This window comes from Equus caballus, chromosome 2 (genome assembly GCF_041296265.1).
Source record: "Equus caballus isolate H_3958 breed thoroughbred chromosome 2, TB-T2T, whole genome shotgun sequence".
NCBI lineage: Eukaryota > Metazoa > Chordata > Mammalia > Perissodactyla > Equidae > Equus > Equus caballus.
In genome coordinates this window covers 565442-587082 of record NC_091685.1, presented here as the reverse complement: position 1 = coordinate 587082, position 21641 = coordinate 565442, and the positions used below count along the sequence as shown (strand labels likewise).

Below are 21641 nucleotides of genomic sequence, written 5' to 3'. Positions count from 1 at the left end.
CAGTTGATTCTTCCAAAAGGCCACATCAAGAGTGTCAAGTTGCAACAGTCTTAGGTGATGCTCAAAACCATTCTCAGCTTTCTTTTTCCTTTAGAGAAGGTGTTTGAGGCTGTTATTTCAAGAGGATCTTTTACAAGTTGCCAGCACATCCATAACCTTTTTATTTTTCAAACATAGGGAAAAAACTTGAGACTAGGAAACTGAAAATTCTAGCTCGAGCCTGCCTCTGCCTCTAAGTAGCTAAATAAACTTGACTCAGTTACTTCACGTCTCTGAAATTCAGTTTCTTTAACTGTGATCTTGGAATAAAATAAAACATAACACAGAATTTTCTAAAACCTAAATGAAGGGTGCAGTGTTTGAGGATACTTTGCAAGCTATAAAGTACTTTATATAGCTATAAAGTAGAAGATAATTATAACACAAATGCTGGAACTTGGGATGTTTTTCTTCTATATAACCCTTTAAATTTTTTAAAGAGACGTGGCTTATAAATTACAGGATAACCTACTCTTAATCATAAGTGAAATCTCTTTTTTCTTTTACATAAATGTGGTAGATAGTCCATCAGTGTTTGGATGGAAGGGCGGATCGGTGGATGGGGGAGACCAAGGGAGACAGCACGTAAGGGTGAGTAAGAGAGTTGTTCGTGAAGTTTTCAATTTTCCTTTTTAATTTTGTTTTAAAACATATTCCTTGATATGAACTGTGTTCTTGTGTGTGTCGAAGGGTAGGAGTCATTAAATAAGAGGGCCTGAATTCATTCATTGACTCAGTAAGCTTGTTTTTCGCTATTTGTTTTATTCGTTCAACAAAAATTTATTGAGAAACTGCCGGTAGTTGAGCATTGTGTGAGTTTCAGGGAAAACAGAGTGGAATAGGTCACAATTTCTTTTTCTTTTGATGCCTGTTTCTTCACTGCTAAGTTTGCCCTTTAAACTTTCTGAGGCATGCCAAATAGACTGATGCTTGTACGGTCGGGGCATATGAAGGCCCCGGCAGGGTGAGGGCTGTCCTTGTCAGAATTTCGCTGCATGACTTGCTCCCCGAGGCACGTGTGCAGCACGTGGCCCGCTGTGGATGGGGAAATGCCTTACTCAGAAAGGGGATGGCTCCTGCTGCCCTTTGTTGCTTTCCCTGCTCTGGTCCTCTTTTCTCGGGGATGGCTTCTCAAGCTCCACGTGGCCAAAGGGAAAGTGAGAGATGTGAGCTCTCAGTTTCGGGGTCTCACAGCGGCACCAGCTGTGCACTGCTGTTAGATCAAGTGGACGTTAGGCAGGACGTAGAGAACCTCTCTTGAGGGGACGTTGGGCCAGACCTGCCTCTGGCCGGTGCTCCACAGCCTGGCCTGAGGTTATGTAAGTCTCCTCAGGACCTGAGAAGGTAGCATCTTTGGAAACGTTTTTTTCTGCCCTCCTGTTTCCAGGAAGGAAGCCACTTTACCTAGAATTTTAGAAGAAGGATTGTGTATATTGTGTACTGAGAATGCCTGAGAAAGGACCTCCATTTGCAATTCATTTGTCTCGTGAACGTGAGGGAACAGTTCAAACTTTCAGAGAGTTTGTGGCAGAATTGGAGCTAAAACTCAGATTTTCTAACTCGAGAATGGCACCTAGTAATCTTCCATGGTGAACTGACACTTCCAAATATGTTCCTATATATAAGACAATTCTAACATCAAGTGAGGAAGGATAGAAAGAACACACGTTTCGGAATCAGACAGGCCAGGTCAAATCCTGCTTCTCATATCTGTGTGACCTTGGGCAAGTTACTTGAACACTCTGATCGTTTGCATCTGTTGAAGAGAAGAAACAATGTTTATGTTTTATGGTTGTTGTAAAGATGAAAAGAGGTAATATTTAAAGAACTTATCACAGTGCCCAGCCTACCTTAGATGTTTGTTATGTGTTTGCTAGAAAGAAAGAATACAACTGTCTCTTGAGAAACCGTTCAGACGACGATGTTGGCGATGTTGGTGATGTTGGTAAGGATCATGGTGGTGGTGGTGGTGGTGGTGGCACAGCTACCACTAGTCAAGCTTTTATTTTTAAACGTTTCTTCAGCATCAGCACAACCATAGGATATTGTTATTCTCTTCATTGTATAGCAGGTCTTTCTGTCTCTAAATTTCATTCTTTTCTCGTAATAACACACTATGCTTTGTGTATGTGAAACCCATAAATGCGGGTCCTCATTAGGAATTCCTTGAACTTATTTATAACACTGTGAACCAGCAGTGGCTAACCCCTTTTCTGTGAAGGCTCTCAGGCCCCCAGTATTTGAGAGATACAAAGAAGTAAACAGTGACCACCTGGTTATTGGGTTTTTATCTTGGCGAAAAACCTAAGAACCAGCTGTTTGGAATCAGACTACCTGGATGTGAATCCCAGCACTGCCTCCTGGGAGCTGGCTGTGTGGACCTGGTTAAGTGACTTCTTGCTTCTCAGCTTCAATTTGCTTATCTGTGAGATGAGTCTGATAATGTACCAATCACATTCAGTGGTTCTAAGAGTGCGATGAGACATGCAGGGAGAGAGCGTGCAAAAAGAGCTCCGTTAAAATGAGCTTGGGGCTGGCCCGTTGGTGCAGTGGTGAAATGTGCACGCTCCTCTTCGGTGGCCCAGGGTTCACTGGTTCGGATCCCGGGTACGGACCTATGCACTGCTTATCAAGCCATGTTGTGGCAGGTGTCCCACATATAAAATGGAGGAAAATGGGCACAGATGTTAGCTCAGGGCCAGTCTTCCTCAGCCAAAAGAGGGGGGTTGGCGGCAGATGTTAGCTCAGGGCTAATCTTCCTCAAAACAAGAAAAGCTCATATCTAGGTTCCTTCCTGCCCAGAATCCCTTGTGCTCTGTATGGGGGACTGTTTCACTCAGGATCCAACAAGAAAAACATAAACCACTCTGAGTATACAGGGGAAATTTAATACACAACAACAGTGACCCATATGATGAAGGAGCTATGAAGCAAGCCAAGATCAGCAGAGTGGAAGCTGTCGCTACCCCTGAGCAGGAGGGAAGAAGGAGGGAGGTGGTGGTACTGGGGCCCATGGGCAGTGGACACGAGCAGATGACGGAGCCGTGGCGGACCTGTCAGCAGTGCTGAAGTCATAGAGGAGAAGCCGCCAGCTGACGAGGGAAGAGTGAGAGCCCTACTCTGGCTTCCACTTCCCTCACCCGTTGGGTCTCCCGGTAGGGCCAGCTTTGGCTGACTTGGAGTCTGGGAACCACAGCCCGCAGGAGCAGTCCCACGGTGCCGAGCGGGGCGAGAGCCTTGGGGAGAGCCATCCGGCCCAGGCTCCTCCAGGCTCAGTCCCAGCGCTCAGTCGCCTGATTGCTGGGGCCTGACGACTGTCATAGCCACTCGGAAAGTGTGAAAGAGTCACACCTGCTCTGCTGCTGCCCCTCTGGACAAGAGCAGAGGTTCCCAAGGCACTGTGCTGGGGAAGGTAGAATTTGGAAAAAGCATTGGAAGAACCTAGAAAGTTGTTGGAATGTAAGAGGCCTGCCAGTGGCCCTTGAGATCTTCCTTCTGGACAGGCCTGCTTGCTGAGCAGCCTGCACCTTCAGGATCTGGGGATCTGTGGCCCGAGCAGACACTCCTGCCCCACCTTGCACCCAGCCTCGGCGGAGACCCGGCTCCGTGGGAAGCCTCCACAGGCGAGCACAGCTGCCCCTGCAGCTCCTCTGTGCTGTGCTGATCCACCCGCGTTGAAACGCACCATTTAGGGTACAGGCTCCCTCCCAAAGGACTGAGAGCACCCAGGGTCTGGGAGGTGTCTCTTTATCCTCGCACCCCCGAGTGTCCGTGCTCTCACGTCTGGCTCTGTGCTGGCAGCTGGGGCAGGTCCCCGGCTGCTGGCGTGGGTCAGGCCGCACTGGCATCCTGCGGCCTTTGGGAGAGGCAGACCGTGTGTGATAGTTTTAAATTTCCAGCATCTGGTGTGCTAAGGAAGTCCAAGGATGCATGAGAACATTTAACAGGGAGAATCCATCTTTCCTGGAGGATCAAGGAAGCCTTCTGAGGAAGTAATATTTGAGTTAGGAATAAACAGGAGTTAGCCTGGCAGAAAAGTTGAGGAATGCATTTCAGGTGGAGGGAGGTGCAAATGCAAATACCTTGGAGCAGGAAGGGGCGTGGACACTGGAGATGGAGGTCAGGTCGGTGAGAGCCGTTGCCTCCTGCGGCCCAGTGTCCCGGCCCTGCCCCGAGCGCCTGTCACCTCCTGCCTGTGCTGTCGCTAGGAATAGCTGCACGTGTGCGATTCCCACATCACGCCTGGTAGAAGGTGCATGGAAGGTGCTTGCTGGATCTTTGAATCAGTGGCGGACAATTCTAGGTTCTCAACAGTCTCTCCAACTCTCTCATCACGTTGTAACTTCACTGCCCAGCAAGTATCAGAGGACAAATCTGTGGAGAGGCCTGCGTTTATACCGTTTATGGGAAACTCTCCCTATCTGGCATTCTTTTAACAAAAACTCACTGTCCGTCACCCCAGCATTTACACTGGGAGTTCTGTGGTAAGTGTGATGGATGGTGGTAGGAATGGTGACAGAGATGCCAAATAGATCCAGCTGTCTAACAATTCTGTTGCCGCCTTTGGGATTGAAGTGTGGTGTGTTGAACCAGATTCCATTCGGCTTTGTCCTTACTAGCTGTGTGTGTGGACAGGTCACTCAGCCTCTCCACATGACTTCGTGTCTCCACTGATGGGTGTGGCGTTCATGATATCCTCTTGACAGGCTTAATAGAAAATGAGGCTATGCCTGTAAATATTCAGTGTCGTACTGATGCCTGCTGCTTTTATTGCTCTAATTACAGCTACTGTTATTGTTACAATGTTGGGTGCTGTACACGGACCAGAGTACAGCAAAAACGGAACATGTTTCTAAGTTTCCCCGTGGCGGGCAAGTGTGGTCTTTTGGTTTCTGTTTGAGACTGGCCTACCTGTGGAACTCTTTCTCAACATTGCTTGGCTATAAAAAAAAGTGTTTTAGGCTTGTTTTTAGCTTTCTGTCCTCTTTTTTTTTTTTTTTAAGAGGATTGTGTTTTGTTTTGCTTTCTCACAGGAGTGATTGGAGCCGATGTAAGGGGGCACGGCCTCTCCTGTGAGGGACAGCCAGTGACGTCACGGCTGGCTGTCATCTGTGGAACATCTTCTTGTCACATGGGGGTGAGTTTGCCAGGCTGGGGGTGGGGCCCCACACGCAGGGGAGGGCGGCCCAGAAGGAGAGTCAAGCAGCCGGCCCCTCCGTGGCCCCCACCTCCTCCCTTCCTGCCCCCTGTGCGTCGTCCAGCTGGAAGCCCAGCCCTGCCTCCAACAGCCTTGCTTGGATTTCCCAGATCTTTTTCCAGGGGCCAAGTTCTTAAAAAGTATGAAAGCGGTTGTGTCTACCTTTGACATCACCCTGGCTGGAGAGCCCAGCATGAGGGGCAAAATCGGATCCAAAGATGGCAGTGCCTCGCTCCCAGCCTGACCTGTCCCTAAGGGGTAGCCGATTCTTCTCTGCAGAAGGCTGGCTGTTTCCCTTGGCCGCTGAGCAATCTCTCAGTCGATATAAATCCATCTGTCTGGGAGCGGCTTGATGATCTATAGAATTAGGCTGCATATCATGACTTCAAAAGAACACTGATAAGCAATTTTCACCTTGTTAATTTTTCTCCATGAATTAGTGGAAAGGCTTTCTCTAAGATTGCAGTTAAAATTTAGTGCCTACCCTAAAATTTATATCTTCTTTAAATGCATGAGTCTGAAAGCATTCCATTTCGATAAGTACCCATTTCTACCCTATTTTTATTTAAAAGTCCTTACTCTGTTAAACTTAGATGGACGATGCCTTGGATTCTTCCCAGATGAGTAAAATGGGAGGTGGGGGAGAGGAAGGTAAATGGGGAAAGAGTGGGGAGATAAGCAAGGGCTAGAGGGGGTCCAGTCAGGGCGGCGGCGCTGCACCTGCGGAGGGAATCCTGCTCAGCAAGGCTTGTTTGCTGTTAAATGTTTGGGTTGAGTAAACATTGATACATTTACTTCTTTACTGATGCCCTGTTCTTGTGTCTGGAGCCGTGCTAAAGCAGCTAAAGCATGGGGACATAGGGCCTCCCATTGATGAGATAGAATTATAACAGGTATTATAATACAATAAAAGACCCCAAAATATACATTCATATTGAAGTCGTGACCCTGAGCATCTCTTCTGTGCCAGGCATTGCACGAGATGTTCTCGCGTGTGGCTTCCCACTTGAGAGCGAGGGTGGAGCCAGCCCCATGGTTTCCAGTACCAGTTCCTGCACTGACTAAGTATGCCCCACAAGCAAGGCACTTAACCCCTCTGAGCCTTAGAGTCCTCGTCTGCAAAATGTGGAGAGTTACCGTGCAGCTGGGTGCGCCGTGTGATCATTTCCCACTTCCACAGGGACACACCTAATCTAGTTTCTCTGGTGAAGTCTGAATTTCAGGCACTGTTACTGCACTCAGTTCAGATTTCTGAGCAGAAGTAACTCCAAACGAATGTGAGTGATGCTGTGACGCCCCTGCTTCGCGGTCCCCTTGTCTCTTAATGGGGATGATGCTGTCTTTTCCTGCAGTAGTCATTTCACAAATGAGGCACCTAAGGCATGGGAAAGTCCAGTGGTTTTCCCAAGGTCACAAAGCTGTTAAGCTAGAGCTGAGAACTCGGACGTAGCTCTGTCTGATTACCAGGTGCCTCCCCTCGACACCTCCCTGTCGTGCATGGTTATAATGTGTCCGCAGCGGATGGAGACAGCATGGACTTCGGAGCCATCCGGATGTGGGTTTGAACATCTGCTCATGTGCTTTTTGGCTGTGTGACCTGAGATGAGCTACTTAACTTCTCTGATCCTCAGAGTCTTTGTTCATTGGATTGGGGATGGCACTTCCAGCCTCACAGGGCTGCTGGATAACATGAATTGTGTACACATACCTAGTACAGTAGGCACTCAGAGAGGGGAGGAATTTGTATCGCAGTCTCCTGGCGATAGAAAAGGCCCATGTGAACCACCTGTTTGGCTTTAACGCGTTTGATGGGCAGCTGCAGTTGGTTACAATGAATGAGGGCCATAAAATGCCAGTTTATTATGGTCATGTTGGGCTGGAAATAAATCCCCACCCCCACCCCACTTTGTACCTGGGAGTCGGGAGGGACCTTCGGGGCCAGGGGATTACTCATCGGCTTTCATGTTCTGCGCTGAGGGCGAGACTGCGGTCATGCTGGCATCAGAAAGCGCCTTTGATCTGGCTCAGGTGCTGGGTGCCCAGCGAGCCAGCAACAATAACACCTTTGTGAGGTCTAGCAGAGGTGGAGGTCTGAGGAAACACTCCCAGAGAAACTTCAAGGAACCCCTTTGTTGTGGTTCTGGCAAATAAAACCACCAACTGTCAGGAAAAATTCACCAAACAGAACACAGGGACCAGGGGGGCTGTGGGCTTTTCAAACAGTGGTTTTCAACTTGGTCTGAAGGATTCTCTTTCTTCCTGTCTGCTCATTGCTGATATTTCTGATTCAGTAGGTTGATTGAGTCAAAATTCTCAGGAACGTTGTGCTTGATCCAGCTTACCTCTCTCCAGATCACGCAGAATGAGTGAATGGTTGAATGTCCAAGGAAGCAAATATTATAGGTCCTTAGAAGCCCTCTACCTCCAGGTCCCTGTGACTCCAAGAATCTGGAGAAAAAGCCTGAGGTTGAACGTAAGACTTGCTCATCAGGCCTTTGATGTTTCCGAGGAGACAAGTGTGGGCTGCACGTGATCTTCCTTGCAGATGATTTAATTAACAAGAAAAAATACTGTCCTTTTTTTAACTCTGTGGAAGCAGGCTGCTTGTTCAGAATGAATTACTACCAAGTCACCGAAACCCCAGATAATACCCAGTGGGGTTCGCCCGAGGTCGAAAAGCCGAGGGTCCGATGGAGCTGATCCCCGCATGGCGCCCGCGCCCCTCCTCTGCTCCCGAGTCAGGTTGTAACTTGGCAACTTGTCATCCCATTGGCATGTCTGGTGGAGAGAGGACCCTGGGAAGGGGGTGGGGAAGTACTGAGAGGTAAGGTTTGGGCACAACAATTGTTGTGAGAGTTGGGAATTAAATCCTCATCTTAAACCACTCAGAACTGAGTTTTCTGCACAATCTTAGGAAAATGTAAGGATGTTGGTTCCCTATCACTTAGTGGGCTTGGACCCTCAAGACAGGCTCATACTGGCCCCACCACTCGCCATGTGAGTTTAGATAAGAGACTTCATCTTTCGGTGCCTCAGTTTCTTCTTCTGTTAAATGTGGATGATAATGTCTACCTATAAAGTTGTCTTGAGTAATAAATGAGGTGATCTTTCACGGTAAACAGCTTGGAACTGTACCTAGCACAAAATACTATTAAAAAGTATTCATTAAGGCTAGAATGTTCCATGTGGTCCTGGAGTAGAATTAGGGACTTCAGGATGAACTCATGTTTGGCTTAATCTAGGTACAGTTGGATACATATAGAAGTATTTATAGGCGTGTGTAGGTAGGTGTTTTTACTACCCCATATGCTGCATGTGTTTCCCGGCTCTGACAGCTGAGAGGCCCAGAAGCACGAGCAACCCGCCACTGGTTGTTCCAAGCATGCTGGGTGCCCAGGCCCTGCTATCTGATACCATTCTACAGTAAAAAGAACCATGACTCCTCGGAGAAATGGTTGATTCTCAGACCGGGGCAGGAAATAGACAAGGTGAACCTGGAGCATCTCGTAGCACCAGAAAGTAAGGAAATGCTGACCAAAAAAAGGAGAAAGAAAAAAGGAGAAAGCGATGGAAGTATGAGGAGCCAGCTGAGGGAGCTCCCTGGCCAGAACTGGAGCAGTGCGAATGCAGAAGAGAAGTCGTGTGGGGTTCTAGCCAGAGCACGACGTAAATATCATGAGTCCATACTGATGTAAATAGATGAGTGAGAGACAAATCTCCCCATGCAGACGAATTCCAAGTGGTTTCTGTGAATATTCTCCCATCAAGGAGGTGGACGTACGTTCCGCTCCTTAAGTATGAGCTGCACATACTGACTTACTTCCTTCCAAAAAGGCCAGTGTGAAAAGGGGGAAAAAGAGTAATTTTGCAGTGGAGAAATCTGACAGACGCTTCCTCAGCCAGGTGGTCAAGGTCAACATCAACAGTGATAGGTCATGTTGTTAATATGTACCACTGAGGTGATGTGATGAGAGTGGCACCTTATCCTCCTCCCCAAAACCTATAACCACAGTCTAGTCTTAAGAAAAACATCAGACAAATCCCAACTCAGGGACATTCTATAAAATACCAACCAGCACTCCTCAAAACTGTCAAGGTCATCAACAAACAAGGAAGTCTGAGAAGCTGTCACCGCTGAGAGTGGCCTAAAGAAATGTGACAACTAAATGTGATGTTGTGTCCTGGACAGGATCCTGGAAAAGAACAAGAGCATTAGGTAAAAACTAAGGAGATCTGAATAAAGCGAGGTCGTTCGTTAGTGATACTATGTCAATATCGTTCTTTAATTGTGACATATGCACCTAATGTCAGATATTAACGACAGAGGAAACTGATATGGAGTCTATGGGAGCTCTCTATACCATCTTCACAACTCTTCCTTAGTCTAAAACTATTCTAAAATTAAAAGTTTATTTAAAAAAAATCATTCATTAGATCATTCACTCATTAAGAAAACATTTTCTTCTATTTGCCAGGCTAAGTGCTAAGGATATTAAGATAAATAAGAAAAACTGTCTTCACTGAGACAGACAGACAAGGAGGAGGTAAGTGCAGTGCAGAGTGGTTGTCACTATCAAATTCATGACAAGTGGAGGGGGCTCTGGAGAGGGGCCTGCTCAGGTCTGCAGCAGACAGGGAAGTTTTCCCGTAAAATGTGATATTTGCAGGATCCTGCTTTCCCAGCACCTACTGGACACTGTCCCTGCCTCACTAGATTTAGGCACTAGGCCCTGTCCTCGCTCTTCTCCCCTTTGTTTTCGTCATTTGTGTCCACAGCACCACACAGCTGACTTCCTCCACGTCCTGGAGGGGATGTGGGTGTGTGCAGCCCCGTTGGGAACACCGTGAGCCGGGAGGATCGCCTCATGCTTTGGCCAATGATCTCCTGTTAGCACGATGAGAGAGCTGAGAAGATAGTGAGCAAGTGGCCCCAGTTTCTCTGTCTTGGTCTCTTTCACAGGTGGCATTGGCAGAGGACACTGAGAGAGGCATAGAGGGAAAGGAGTCCATAAGGTACAAATGGGACCACTGTTGGACCTAGCCATGAAAGAATCGGGGCGCCGTCTGGGATGTGTCCAGCTCCCTCCTCGTCCACGAGGACTTACTGTTCTCAGCACTCTAGGAACCAGCCTTGTCAAGAGACTCTGTCCTGAGGCCAGCCCTGGGCCCTGCAGCAGCAGAGATTCAAAACAGACTATATGCTAGATATTGATTTGGTAAGGAGAGGGTTGTTGTGGTTCAGGGAGCAATAAGAGACAGGTCATGCCCTCAAGAAGCTCAGGGTAGTGCTTCTCCTGGCATTTGAGGCAGGACGGTTCTGCACTGTGCTGGACAGAGGACCTTTAGCGTCCCTCCCCAGCCTCAGTCATTATGAGGAGACAGCCAATAGTAATAGCTGCCACCATCTATTGAGCATGTGCAGTGTGCTTCAATCCCTGTGCTAAAACCTTTATACTGTGTAATCAGTTCAATAATCTCACTAGGTAGGCACCGTTCCTGTCCCCATTTTACAAGTGAAGAAACTGAGGCAAAGAGTAAGTAAGTGGGTCACACCGCATGCAGGAAGGGGATCCTTGTTGGAGCTCCCCAGGGGTCCTTGGTCTTCCCTTTCAGTTAAATAGCTTCCCTCAAAGGCTCAGAGGCGGAGAGCAGACAATTAAAATGTGGGCAAGTGTTGACGCAGATATCTCACCAAAGAAAAGATTGGAGTGACGAGCACCTAAGAAGATGCTCCGCATCGTTAGTTACTAGGGAAGTGCAAACTCAAACCACAGGGAGATCCGCTGCACGCTGACTCGAGTGGCTGGAGCTGTGGCAAGGATGTGGGGACTTGGAACTGTCACACTGCTGGTGGGAATGTGAAACGGCACAACCACTTCGGAAGATAGTTTAGCAGTTTCTTATAAAGTCACACCTACTGTGTGACCCAGCCATTCCACTTCTATAAAAGCTAGGCAGGGTTGTCTGGTCCCATATTTCTGGAAGCCCACCAGGAACACAGCAAAATCAGGTGAAACAAGCCCTCTCAGAAGGTCAGAAACAAAAGCTTTTGGCGAGAGTCTGTCAACTGGCCTGAGCCCAGCTTTCCACAAAAGGCGGCAGCTTGCCTGGAAGAATGGAAACAGCAGCAGAGGAAAAAATTAAAATTAGCAGCAATAACAGTAACAGTTAATATTTACTGCATGCTTATCATGGGCTACGAAATTTGAATATATTATTTTATCTATCCGTCATAATAACCTTATGCCGTTATCAGAATTATCCTCCCATTTTCCAGTGACTGAAACTGAGGCTCACAGAGACAAAGTCCACACCCAGGGTCACGTAGCAGTAAGTCCTCGAGATGGGTTTCCAGCTCAGGCTGTTTGATTCCAGAGCTCACGCTCTCAGATCTTAGCAGAACAATGAGATGGAGGCTGTGGGATGGGTTGGCCACGCTCACTTGTGTTTTGTGGGAATGGAGGTCAAATGATTACAAGGCAGATATTTTCCAAAGCTTGATGAGAACTGCAGAGTTAGGGCTGGATCACAACTGGACCACGTGCTTTCGTGTTCCCTTCGTCTCAGTCTCTCACATCGCTGCCTTCCAAGAGGCCACCAATCTAAGGATAACAATAAGCAAAAGCAACATTGCTTGTCAGCATCGTCCCCTGGGAGAGACGTATTTATAAGACTCCACATTTAATCTTCTCTATTTCCCTGCTGCTCTGTGGTCAAGTACTTCATGAGGCCATCGGAAGACATGCAACCGACTTCCCAGCTCATGGAGATGCTTTTGTATTTGTTTGGAAGAGCATGAAATGAAAACCACATTGATTTTTTTCCTTTTCCTACTTACCACTCATCTGCTGGGTGGGCCACTCTGATGCTGTGGCTGCTGAGGGTGACCTCGCAGTTATGGAAATGTTTGTGTTCTTCCAGCAGTTCAGTGTAGATGAAAACGATGCTGCAGATAGCCAGTACAGAGCCCTCATTAAGTGTCAGGCACCCCTGAGGGCCTCCACAAGCGTCGGCTCATCTCATTCTACGTACATTTAATTCAGGTGTTTTAGTATTTTTGCCTTGCTGCATTTCCCTTATTTTTTCATCCCCCTTTGCCACTATTCTCATATACTCCAAGGGCCTCTTTTCTCATACATTAAATTTTCATATTTTTTGTCCCCCGGAGCCATCAGAAGTTTGGAATGGATTCTGCTCTTTCTTCCACTTACCCAGCATTAGAGCACCGGAAGAGAGAGCATCTGAGACGAGAGTCCCCAGCAGACCTGTGAGAAGTTTTTTGAGCTGTCAACACTGAAGGATGGAGATTGAAAGTTACTTCCTAATAAACAGTCAGTGGCTCCCTACTGCCAATAGGAGAAAAAGTTCAAATGGGGAAACTGAGTAGACATTTTGGCCATGTTCTTATAGATTCAGCATATGTTAAAGTAGAAAGGAACAGGAGTCTTGAATCCTAAGGAGGTGAAAGTTACTGCAATGTTGTCATGTATTTATTTAACTTTTTTACTGAAAGATAATTTCTATACCATAAAATTCACCTCTCCTATTTATTTTTAAAACCTCTAGAGAACTGAGTTTAGTGATGTTTGAGAAAGATTTAGTGCCCATCTGTTAGGTTACACTATGGAATGATACCAGCCTGTGGTCTTTATTATCTTGGGAGGTAGCAGAAAGATACCACAAAGCAGTAAATTCCCCTTTACTTGCACTTAGCATAGTAGCTGACAAATGGTATGGGTCCAGTAAATCTTGGTTCGATAGATGGGCAGAAGGACAGACAGAAATATACCAGTAGGAACCATTAAGTTTGTGGAAGAGCAAATGCTGCCATGCCAGTTGGGTTTCCTCTTCTTGGTGCTTTGGCAGCCATGTGAGCTCTCACTCTTCTGTGAGGCTGTAGATTCCTCTGTGGCTGACTGACCCTTCCCACTTGACGCAGCAGCATTGATCAGTTCAGTCACAAAATTCCATCCACCTGAGAGCTGAGTTTTTCACTGATTTATACCATGAAGCAGGCCAAGAGTAAAAACAGAAAACTGATTGAAAAGTATCCACATCATCCAATTGCCAAATTTGTGTTTGGGCTTTTCAACCATTGATTTTATCTTGTGTGGAACCAGGCGAAGACTGAGCCTTGATTCTGTTGGTTGGGGGCACGTTTGACAGTAGGGCACTTCTGAGTGCTTCATGAGCTGCCTCGGAGCTGCGTGACCCCGAGCACTCCTGGGGCCACCCGGACTTGTGCACCATCATCTGCCTGTGTGTTAAAGTTAACTGAATGCTCCTCAGGTTAGCATGTAACCCCTAGCTAAGAGATTTGCTGTGATCTTGGAAGATAGGACTAGGGTTTTCTGAAATTAGAGAAATGGCCCATGAAAAAGAAGAAGGAGCCCACAGAGAGAATGGTCAATATATTAGTACAGGTATTCAGTCTGCTGTGGTGTGCAAGACGCTAATTTGCATGGACCTGACTACCCCGATAGACTCACAGTGAAGAAGGTTCTGATCCTAAGTCTGATGCCTTCACTCTCCCAATTAAAATCTCTTGGGGAGTCTCCTAGTGGCAGCTGGGCATAGAAGGTCTCACATGATCTGAGGCCTGCCCACCTCTGGCCTTGTCCCCCACTGTCCCTCACTTTTCATCCTACGTTCTAGCAGGTACATCTACCTTATCTGAATTCCGTGGAGACAAACATGTTTGAGAATAGAGACAATCCAGATTTTAGAAAGTTAATACTATATATATAGTATATTATATAGCACTGCCAGTGAGGTCTGGGGCAGCGCCCATAATCAAACACATTAATATTTCTATAGTAAAATTGATGAATTTTCACACAAAGTAGATTAAATAGAGTCTAAATAGCTTGATCAGTTCAGATCAGATTTTACCATCAAATGAATCATGAAAACACTTGGTGTTACAGACGCATTCGATTAAAGAAATCTAGAGCTGTACTGACTCTTCATGAAAAGAGCCTGTGCGCTCTCATTTGGCTTGTGGGCTTGTTGGTTTCTCTGCCTGGAATGGCTGCATCTCCTTTCTATCTGGTGAGTGTCATCATCACCAGAACCATCATCATTATTATAATTCTCATTTATTGAGCATTTACTGTGTTGTTTGATACTTTCAGTAAACTCTGGGGTGGTTCTCATTGTACTGTGATCCCAAATGTCCAGATGAGGAAACTGAGGCGTGGAGAGGTCACAGAGCAAGGAAGAGGTGGAAGTGAGGTTGAACCAAAGCACGGGGGGGCCGGCCCAGTGGCACAGTGGTTAAGTTCGCACGTTCCACTTCTCGGTGGCCTAGGGTTCACTGGTTCGGATCCTGGGTGCGGACATGGTACCACTTGGCACCCCATGCTGTGGTAGGCATCCCACGTATAAAGTAGAGGAAGATGGGCACAGATGTTAGCTCAGGGCCAGGCTTCCTCAGCAAAAAAAAGAAGGGGATTGGCAGCAGATGTTAGCTCAAGGCTAATCTTCCTCAAAAAAAAAAAAAAAGCACAGGGACCCCAAGCCTGTGTTCTTAGTCACTACGCTATCCTTATGTGTGTCTTCCCCAAAGTCCCAGTTCAAGTGTCACCTCCGTGGGGCCCTCTTCCTTTCTTCCACCATGTTTAGCTAATCGTGCCTCCTGTGGGCCTTCATGGCTCCTTATGCACAGCTTTCGTGCAGCGCATTCTCCATCTTCCCACCAGCTGAGCTCCTTGAGCAGCTGGGGAGAAGTCAACTTCTTGCTCTGTCTCTAGGAAGCATAGTAGGTACTCAACACACAGTTTGTGATCAAGTTACCCATAGAGATATTCTCACAGATAGCAAGTAATTTGTATTCCCAGGGAAATCGATAGTAGACACCAACTCACAAGTTAAAGTATGTGAAATTTGGATCTAAAAAAGAAAGATATTCAAAAAGGAAAAGGCTCCTCAGGTTTATGCCTGGTATGTAAAGAAGAGAAATTTGTTGGGAACAGCATTTCAAGGATATGCAAGGAACATGTTTGTACTTAAGAGGAGTGATAACTAGGATTTACTGAATACTGAGCACATGCCAGTTTCTATGTGACGCAGTCTGAATATAGAATTTTTAATTCTCACAGCAAATATGTGAGCTTAAGAAAAAGATGTAGTAATCATGTTTTAGGTCAGAATAAAGAGTAATACTAATATATTCAGGTTAAACAAAAGTTAAATGTCATTAAGGGGTTGTAGCCTAAAATGGCCCAATAGAGTACATTTCTCCATCTTAGAGTTGATGGAATTAAGGTCAGAGAGATTACAGAGCTCGGATGTGGCAGGGGAGCCAGGTCTGGCTGGGCTCCTGTCTTTTAGATCCATTCCTTGAAAATGTCAACATGGTACCGGAAGTATATCCTGCTGTCCTACTCAGGACTGGGTCTAGTTTTGAGCTGTGCTTTTGGGAAAAGCTGCTAGAACCTGGAAGGAAGCACTTAAGACACAGCTACAATGTTTGAGAGAAAGCGGGCCCCACGAGCACAGCTGGGGATGCTTAAGAGATGGGGCAGTTCTGACTGCTTAAGAGCAACCTTAGGGTTTGCTTTTTTTCTTGTTTATGAAAGTTTTTGTGATCATAAAATGACTAACTCTTTCTTGGTGATTTAGGGTTTGTAAAATGCTTGTGGAATTTGATGCTCAGAATGACTGAGAGAGGCGGTCACAGCAGGCGTTGTTTTCTTTTTCAAAATGCGGCTCAAAGAAACTGAGTGATCTGTCCAAAGTCCACAGCTAGTAAGCAATAGGGCCAAGACTCAGATACATAGTTGAGCAAACCCAAGCCATTTCCACTGCATCATTAATTGGTTCATCCTCATTTACTCAAATTGAAGGATCCTGCAGCTGGGGACAGTCTGGTCCGTCACAGGAAGGGCTCCTGATCCTGTGTCACTGGTCTGTGTTGTGATTATAAATTCTCCATTGAGCTGCAGGCTGGTAGTTCTAAATTAATGTGCATGAAATGTACCTGGGGAGCTCCTTAAAAATGCGGTGCCTCAGCTCCCACTCGCGCAGGGTCTGATTCCGTAAGTCTTGCCGGGAAGGAGTACATCCGAATCTGTAATTTTAATGTGTGCCCCGGTGATTCTCATCGGGGACTTTCAGAAAAACAACTCTGGAGCTCCTTCAGAGTAGCAATTACATCCTTCTGTCATTGTTGACTCAGTGCCGAGCGGAGCACCGTGTACGTAGAAGGCACTCGAAGCTTACCTGGATGAATGTAAGAGTGAAGCAAATGGATGTAAGATCAATGTAAAATGAAGTAAATCAAGTCAGACAGTCAGTTGGTCCCGGCCAGTTTGGGGCACTCTGGGAGGTTCCTTGAATCTCCATCCTTTCGAAAACAGTCTCTCATGGTGGGCTCAGGTACAGACGGACTGAGAAGTCAAGCTTGGCTAGAGTACCTGGCAGAATCTGCCAACAATTAGAGACTGTAGAATTCTTATTTTCTTGTGAAAAGCAGGATGAAGAGAAACAGCGAGCCACCCCATTTTCAGCCCTGTGCAGACAAACCCAGAAACCAAAGCACAGACAGACCAGGACGCAACAGGAAACCACAAGGCCTGTGACCTTTCCGTGTTGATAGGAAGTCAGAGTTTACTTTTGATGCCGAACCCAAGTTCAGTGTTTAATCCAGCTCTCTGCCCAGCCCTTCTGTGAGCCCAGATGAAAGATGATGCCACCTGGGTGAAAGCATTTTAAAATGTTTGTTCTGATCAGGGCTTGGAGCAAGTTTCTTTTGTTTGTGCTAGTGAATAATTTGGGACACAGGTGCAATGTGGACTTGAGCACATCCGTTGGTCTCCCTGGTTTTCCCTGCGGTGATACCTGAAACCCCTTCTTCCTCTCCAGAGTGACCAGTCCACATCCATTCATAAAGTGCCTGCCTCTGACAGCCATCCTTCCTGCCTGATCTGCCGACCTCTGGGTCCAGGTACATGGAAATGGGACACGGGTGGACACTGAGTATGTGCTCCGCACTTGTTGGATTGACATCCGTAATCTCATTTGATTGCTGCCATTACACTGGAAACTAATCAGCAGGACCCAAATGATCATCATCATTTTGAGATAAGAAAAATGTAATGTAGTAGAAAAGACACAGGTTTTGAAGTCAAATAGACACGTGTTCACATCCAGAATACTTAAATGTTTTTATCCAGAGGACCTTCTTTCATTCGGCCGGTTGATCTGGAGCATCTGCTGTGTGCCAGGCACTGGGTGAAAATGGTGAGCAAAAGTAGACACAGACCTTCCAGTCTAGGGAGGAGATGGATGCCAAGCAAACAGTCACAAAAATGTCTAATTACAGGCCTTGATAAGTACTTTACGTTCATACACTGCTGGTGGGAGTATAAATAGGGGTGATCACTTTGGAGAACAGAGAAGCGTTGTCTGATAAACTTGAACATGCACATGCCCTGCACTCCGCCAGTTCCACACCTAGGTAAAAACCTGGAGAAGCTGTTGCACTCGTGTACTGGTGTGTGCCCAGAGTACTCATAGCATTATTTTTCATAATAGCCCCAAATATGGATCAACCCAAGTTTCCACCAATAAAAGAATGAAAAACTAAATTGTATTATATTCCTACAACGGTGTACGTATTTAAAATGGAGGAAGTACAGCTACCTTAGAACAACATGAATGAATCAAATAATTTTAAGCCAAAGAGGATATGAAAGAAATACAGAAGTATTTTATTCATATAAAATTCAAAAAGAGGCAAGAGAGACATACGTTTTAGGAATGCATATATAGGCGCTAAACCTAGAAAGACAAGCAAGGAAATGCTTGCCACAAATATCAGGACACTAGTTAATTACATGGCAGGGGGTGCTGGTTGCTGAGGAAAAAAGATGCCTTCCAGAGGGACTTTGGGGAATTGGCATTTACCAGTGAGGGATGCATGAGTACTTGTGATCAGTCTTTAAAACGTACATAAAGGTTTTAGACACTCTTCTCTAGGTGTGATATGTGGGTGGGGTAAAGCAGAGGAACAGCCATGGAGCGTGAAGCCAAGTAACGGATGGAGTTGGGTGGTCGGCTTCCGTAAGGCGTGATGTTTGAGCTGAGATACTTGATTGGGTAACTAAGCAGGGTCTGACAGAGAGGAAGGAGGGTTCTGCATGGTGGTGATTGAGAGGAAAGTGGTCCAGAGAGAGAATGCAGCAGGATAATGGGAGGGAAGCTGGCAGACGCAGAGTGGAGCAAGAGGGAGGAGTGATACAAGTTAAGGCTGAAGAAGCAAAAAGGCGCAGGACGTGCTGGGTTGTAAGCTTTATGAAGGACTTTGGTCTTTGTCTTAAGGGAAACTGAAAGGTTTTAAGCACAGTGGGTTACATAAGTGGATTTGTACAAGGGATCGAAATAAATGCATTTTGGACGAAAGTGGATGCTAGGAGACCACATAAAAGGAGACTGGGGGTCTGGGTGAGAGATGATACCATGGTGGCTTGTCTCAGATTATAGTGGGGGAGATAGGGAGAAGTGGATATATTTGAAAGATGTCTAGAAGATAAAATCACTGGCACTTTTAGCAGTGGAAATGCCCAGGTTGCAGCGTGGATGCGACAGAGACTGTCTCACTCAGTCTTCCATGGTTATCTGCTGCCCCGTGAGCATAGACATCTGGACAGACAGCGGCAGGGGCTCGGGCCAGCCTTGGACAGACAAGACTTACAAGAGAGAAGCTTTTTCAGTTAACACTGTCAACCATGTTTGTATATAATCTTAAGTGTTTTGTCCCTGGCTCCTGTTAAAGGTCTCCCCAGGATGTAGCCACGTGAACACAATACTGCTTCTGTGGTAGTCCTGCCAAAAACGCCTAATCAGAGTCTAATCATGAGGAGATGTCAGAAGCCCAGGTGGAGAGGTGCTCCACAGAGTAACCGTACTCTTCAAAAATATCCAAGTCGTAAAAGAAAAAGAAAGACCCAACAAGGGTTCCAGATTAGAGGACACTAAAGAGACTGATGGCTGAGGGCGGCCTGTGACCCTGACTGGATCTCAGACTAGAGAAATGGTTTTTTTCTTTTACTGTAAAGGACATTTTGTGGACAGTTGATGAAATTTGAATAATGTCTGCAGATTAAATGGCAGAATTGTATCAGTGTTTACTTCCTCATGTGATAATTGTGTTATGGTTCTGTAAGAGAATAGCCTTGTTGTTAGAAAATGTATACTGGAGTATTTAGGAGTAAATGGGCACATGGGCATCATATCTGCAACTTACTCTCATAACTCAGAAAAAAATTTTATACACATACCTATACATGAGTATACATATGAAATAAGGATAGAATGCTTATGCAAAACATTGGGAGAATGTAGGTGAAGGGTATATGGAATTCTTTGTTAGTTTTCCAACTTGTTGGTAAATCTGAAATCATTTTTGAATAACAAAATTAACAATACAAAAACAAAGTAATAGCCATGTGAAGGTCCTGCCTATATTTGCTATAACAATGCTGATGAGTTAGTATGTCACTCCTACCTCATATAAAGTCCCACTGGAGAACCTGTTTTAGAATTTACTGGTTGGAAAAGTGATATTTAATCTGAACTGGTATATTTTCTTCTCTCTCATAATAAAAGCTATGCAGCTGATCATATTTTTCTTCTGACTCTGGAAGACAAGAGACTCCAAGTTGAAGTTTAACACTCAAGCTAAAATGTTGAGCTTTCCGTTTGTCATGTCTCCATCCTTCTTTTCATTAGTTTTGTACTACAGTTTCTATCTGGGTGTGTGTGTGTGTGTGTGTGTGTGTTGGGGAGGCTGTATAAAATACCTTAAACCCTTTGCATGAGTTTCCTGTGGCTTCAGTAACAAATTACTGCAAACTTAGTGGCTTAAAACAAGACACATTTATTTTCCTAAGGTTCGATAGACCCGAAGTCCAGAATCAGCCTCACTGAGTGGAGATCAGCTGTCGGAAGGGCCTTCCTCCCTCTGGAGGTGCTGGGGGAGGATCTTGTCCTTGCTCTTCCAACTTGCGGCCAGCACACCCTGGCTTGTGGCTGCATCACTCCATTGCTTTCTTCTCATCTGTGGTCTAATCTCCCTCTGCACGTCTCTTATAAAGACATCTGTGATTACATTTAAAGGCCACCTGAATAATCCAGGATTATCTCCCCATCTCAGGATCCTTGATTTAATCACATCTGCAAAATCCTTTTTTCTGCAACATAAGGTAACATTCACAGGTCAGGGACTTGGCCATGGGTATCTTTGGGGGGCCATTATTCAGCCTACCACACCCTTTGTGAAAAGAAGTGACAGATATATACAATTTTAAAGTAAATAAAAATGAAATATATTGGTTGATTTTGGAAATGTAAAGTACTTCTGCACTCCAATTCATGGACAGCAAAGGAACACAGATAGAGCGAAGGGGTCGAAGTCTTATACAGTGACTTTTAACTGCTTTTATGAATTGCATCTCATTTTCTATTATGTTTCCTATTTGGCTATTGCTGGAGCAGGGGAATATATTTGATTTTTAAAAATTGATCTTATACCCACCAGCCTTGTTAAATGTTCTTATCTAGTTAAGTTTTGAAATGTACGTGTGTTATACATTCTGTATGCGTGATGTCATTCACCGTAATTTTTAAGCTGTAGAGCTAGGTGATCTGATGTGGTTAGGATGATCAGGGAAGGCTTCTGGGAGGCAATGATGTTCAACTGTGATATTTGGTTTAGAAAAAAGGGTGGTCCACATATAGGAGACAGGATGTATCTGGGAGATCACAGCATGTGCGAAATCTTGCCTCTCTCTTCCCTCCTGTCTACCTTTGGTGGTGGTTGTTAACTTTTGTCTAATTGTGTGTGTCAGGACCCCCAGTATTAGGCTGAACTGTTAGGATAATAAAAGCCAGTCTCGGGGCTGGGCCCGTGGTGCAGCGGTTAAGTGCGCACGTTCCGCTTCTCGGCAGCCCGGGGTTCGCCGGATCGGATCCTGGGTGCAGTCATGGCACGGCTTGGCAAGCCATGCTGTGGCAGGCGTCCCACGTATAAAGTAGAGGAAGATGGGCGTGGATGTTAGCTCAGGGCCAGGCCTGCTCAGCCAAAGGAGGAGGACTGGCAGTAGTGAGCTCAGGGCTAATCTTCCTCAAAAAAAAAAAAAAACAAAAACAAAAACCAATCTCATCTTGTTCCTGATATTAGAGGGAATGTATCTGAAATTTCTCCAGTGATCATGATATTTGCTAGAGACTTTCCATAGATATGCCCTTTATGAAATTGAGGAAACGATCTTCTGTAGCATTCAGGACAGATGACCAGGAGCCTGGGCTGGAGTAACCACTGAGGATTCTTTCATTTGACAGTCCCATTCCACAACCACAGAGCCCCATCACTGCAAACCTCAGGAGGGCAGAGGCCGTTGAC

General features: G+C 45.9%; 1 protein-coding gene across 34 annotated transcripts in view; it reads left to right on the top strand.

Moving 5' to 3' along the window:
* Positions 1-21641, top strand: part of FGGY (FGGY carbohydrate kinase domain containing) — a 377460-nt gene that overhangs the window by 203835 nt on the left and 151984 nt on the right. For 32 of the 34 annotated variants that reach the window (XM_070259847.1, XM_070259854.1, XM_070259850.1 and 29 more), the window contains one exon: positions 5073-5176. In XM_070259847.1, the coding sequence (XP_070115948.1) occupies positions 5073-5176 (104 nt within the window). Of the gene's footprint in view, positions 1-524; positions 631-1916; positions 1985-5072; positions 5177-21641 lie in introns of those variants that run through there. The other 2 variants (XM_070259863.1, XM_005607016.4) reach the window with 2 other exon arrangements.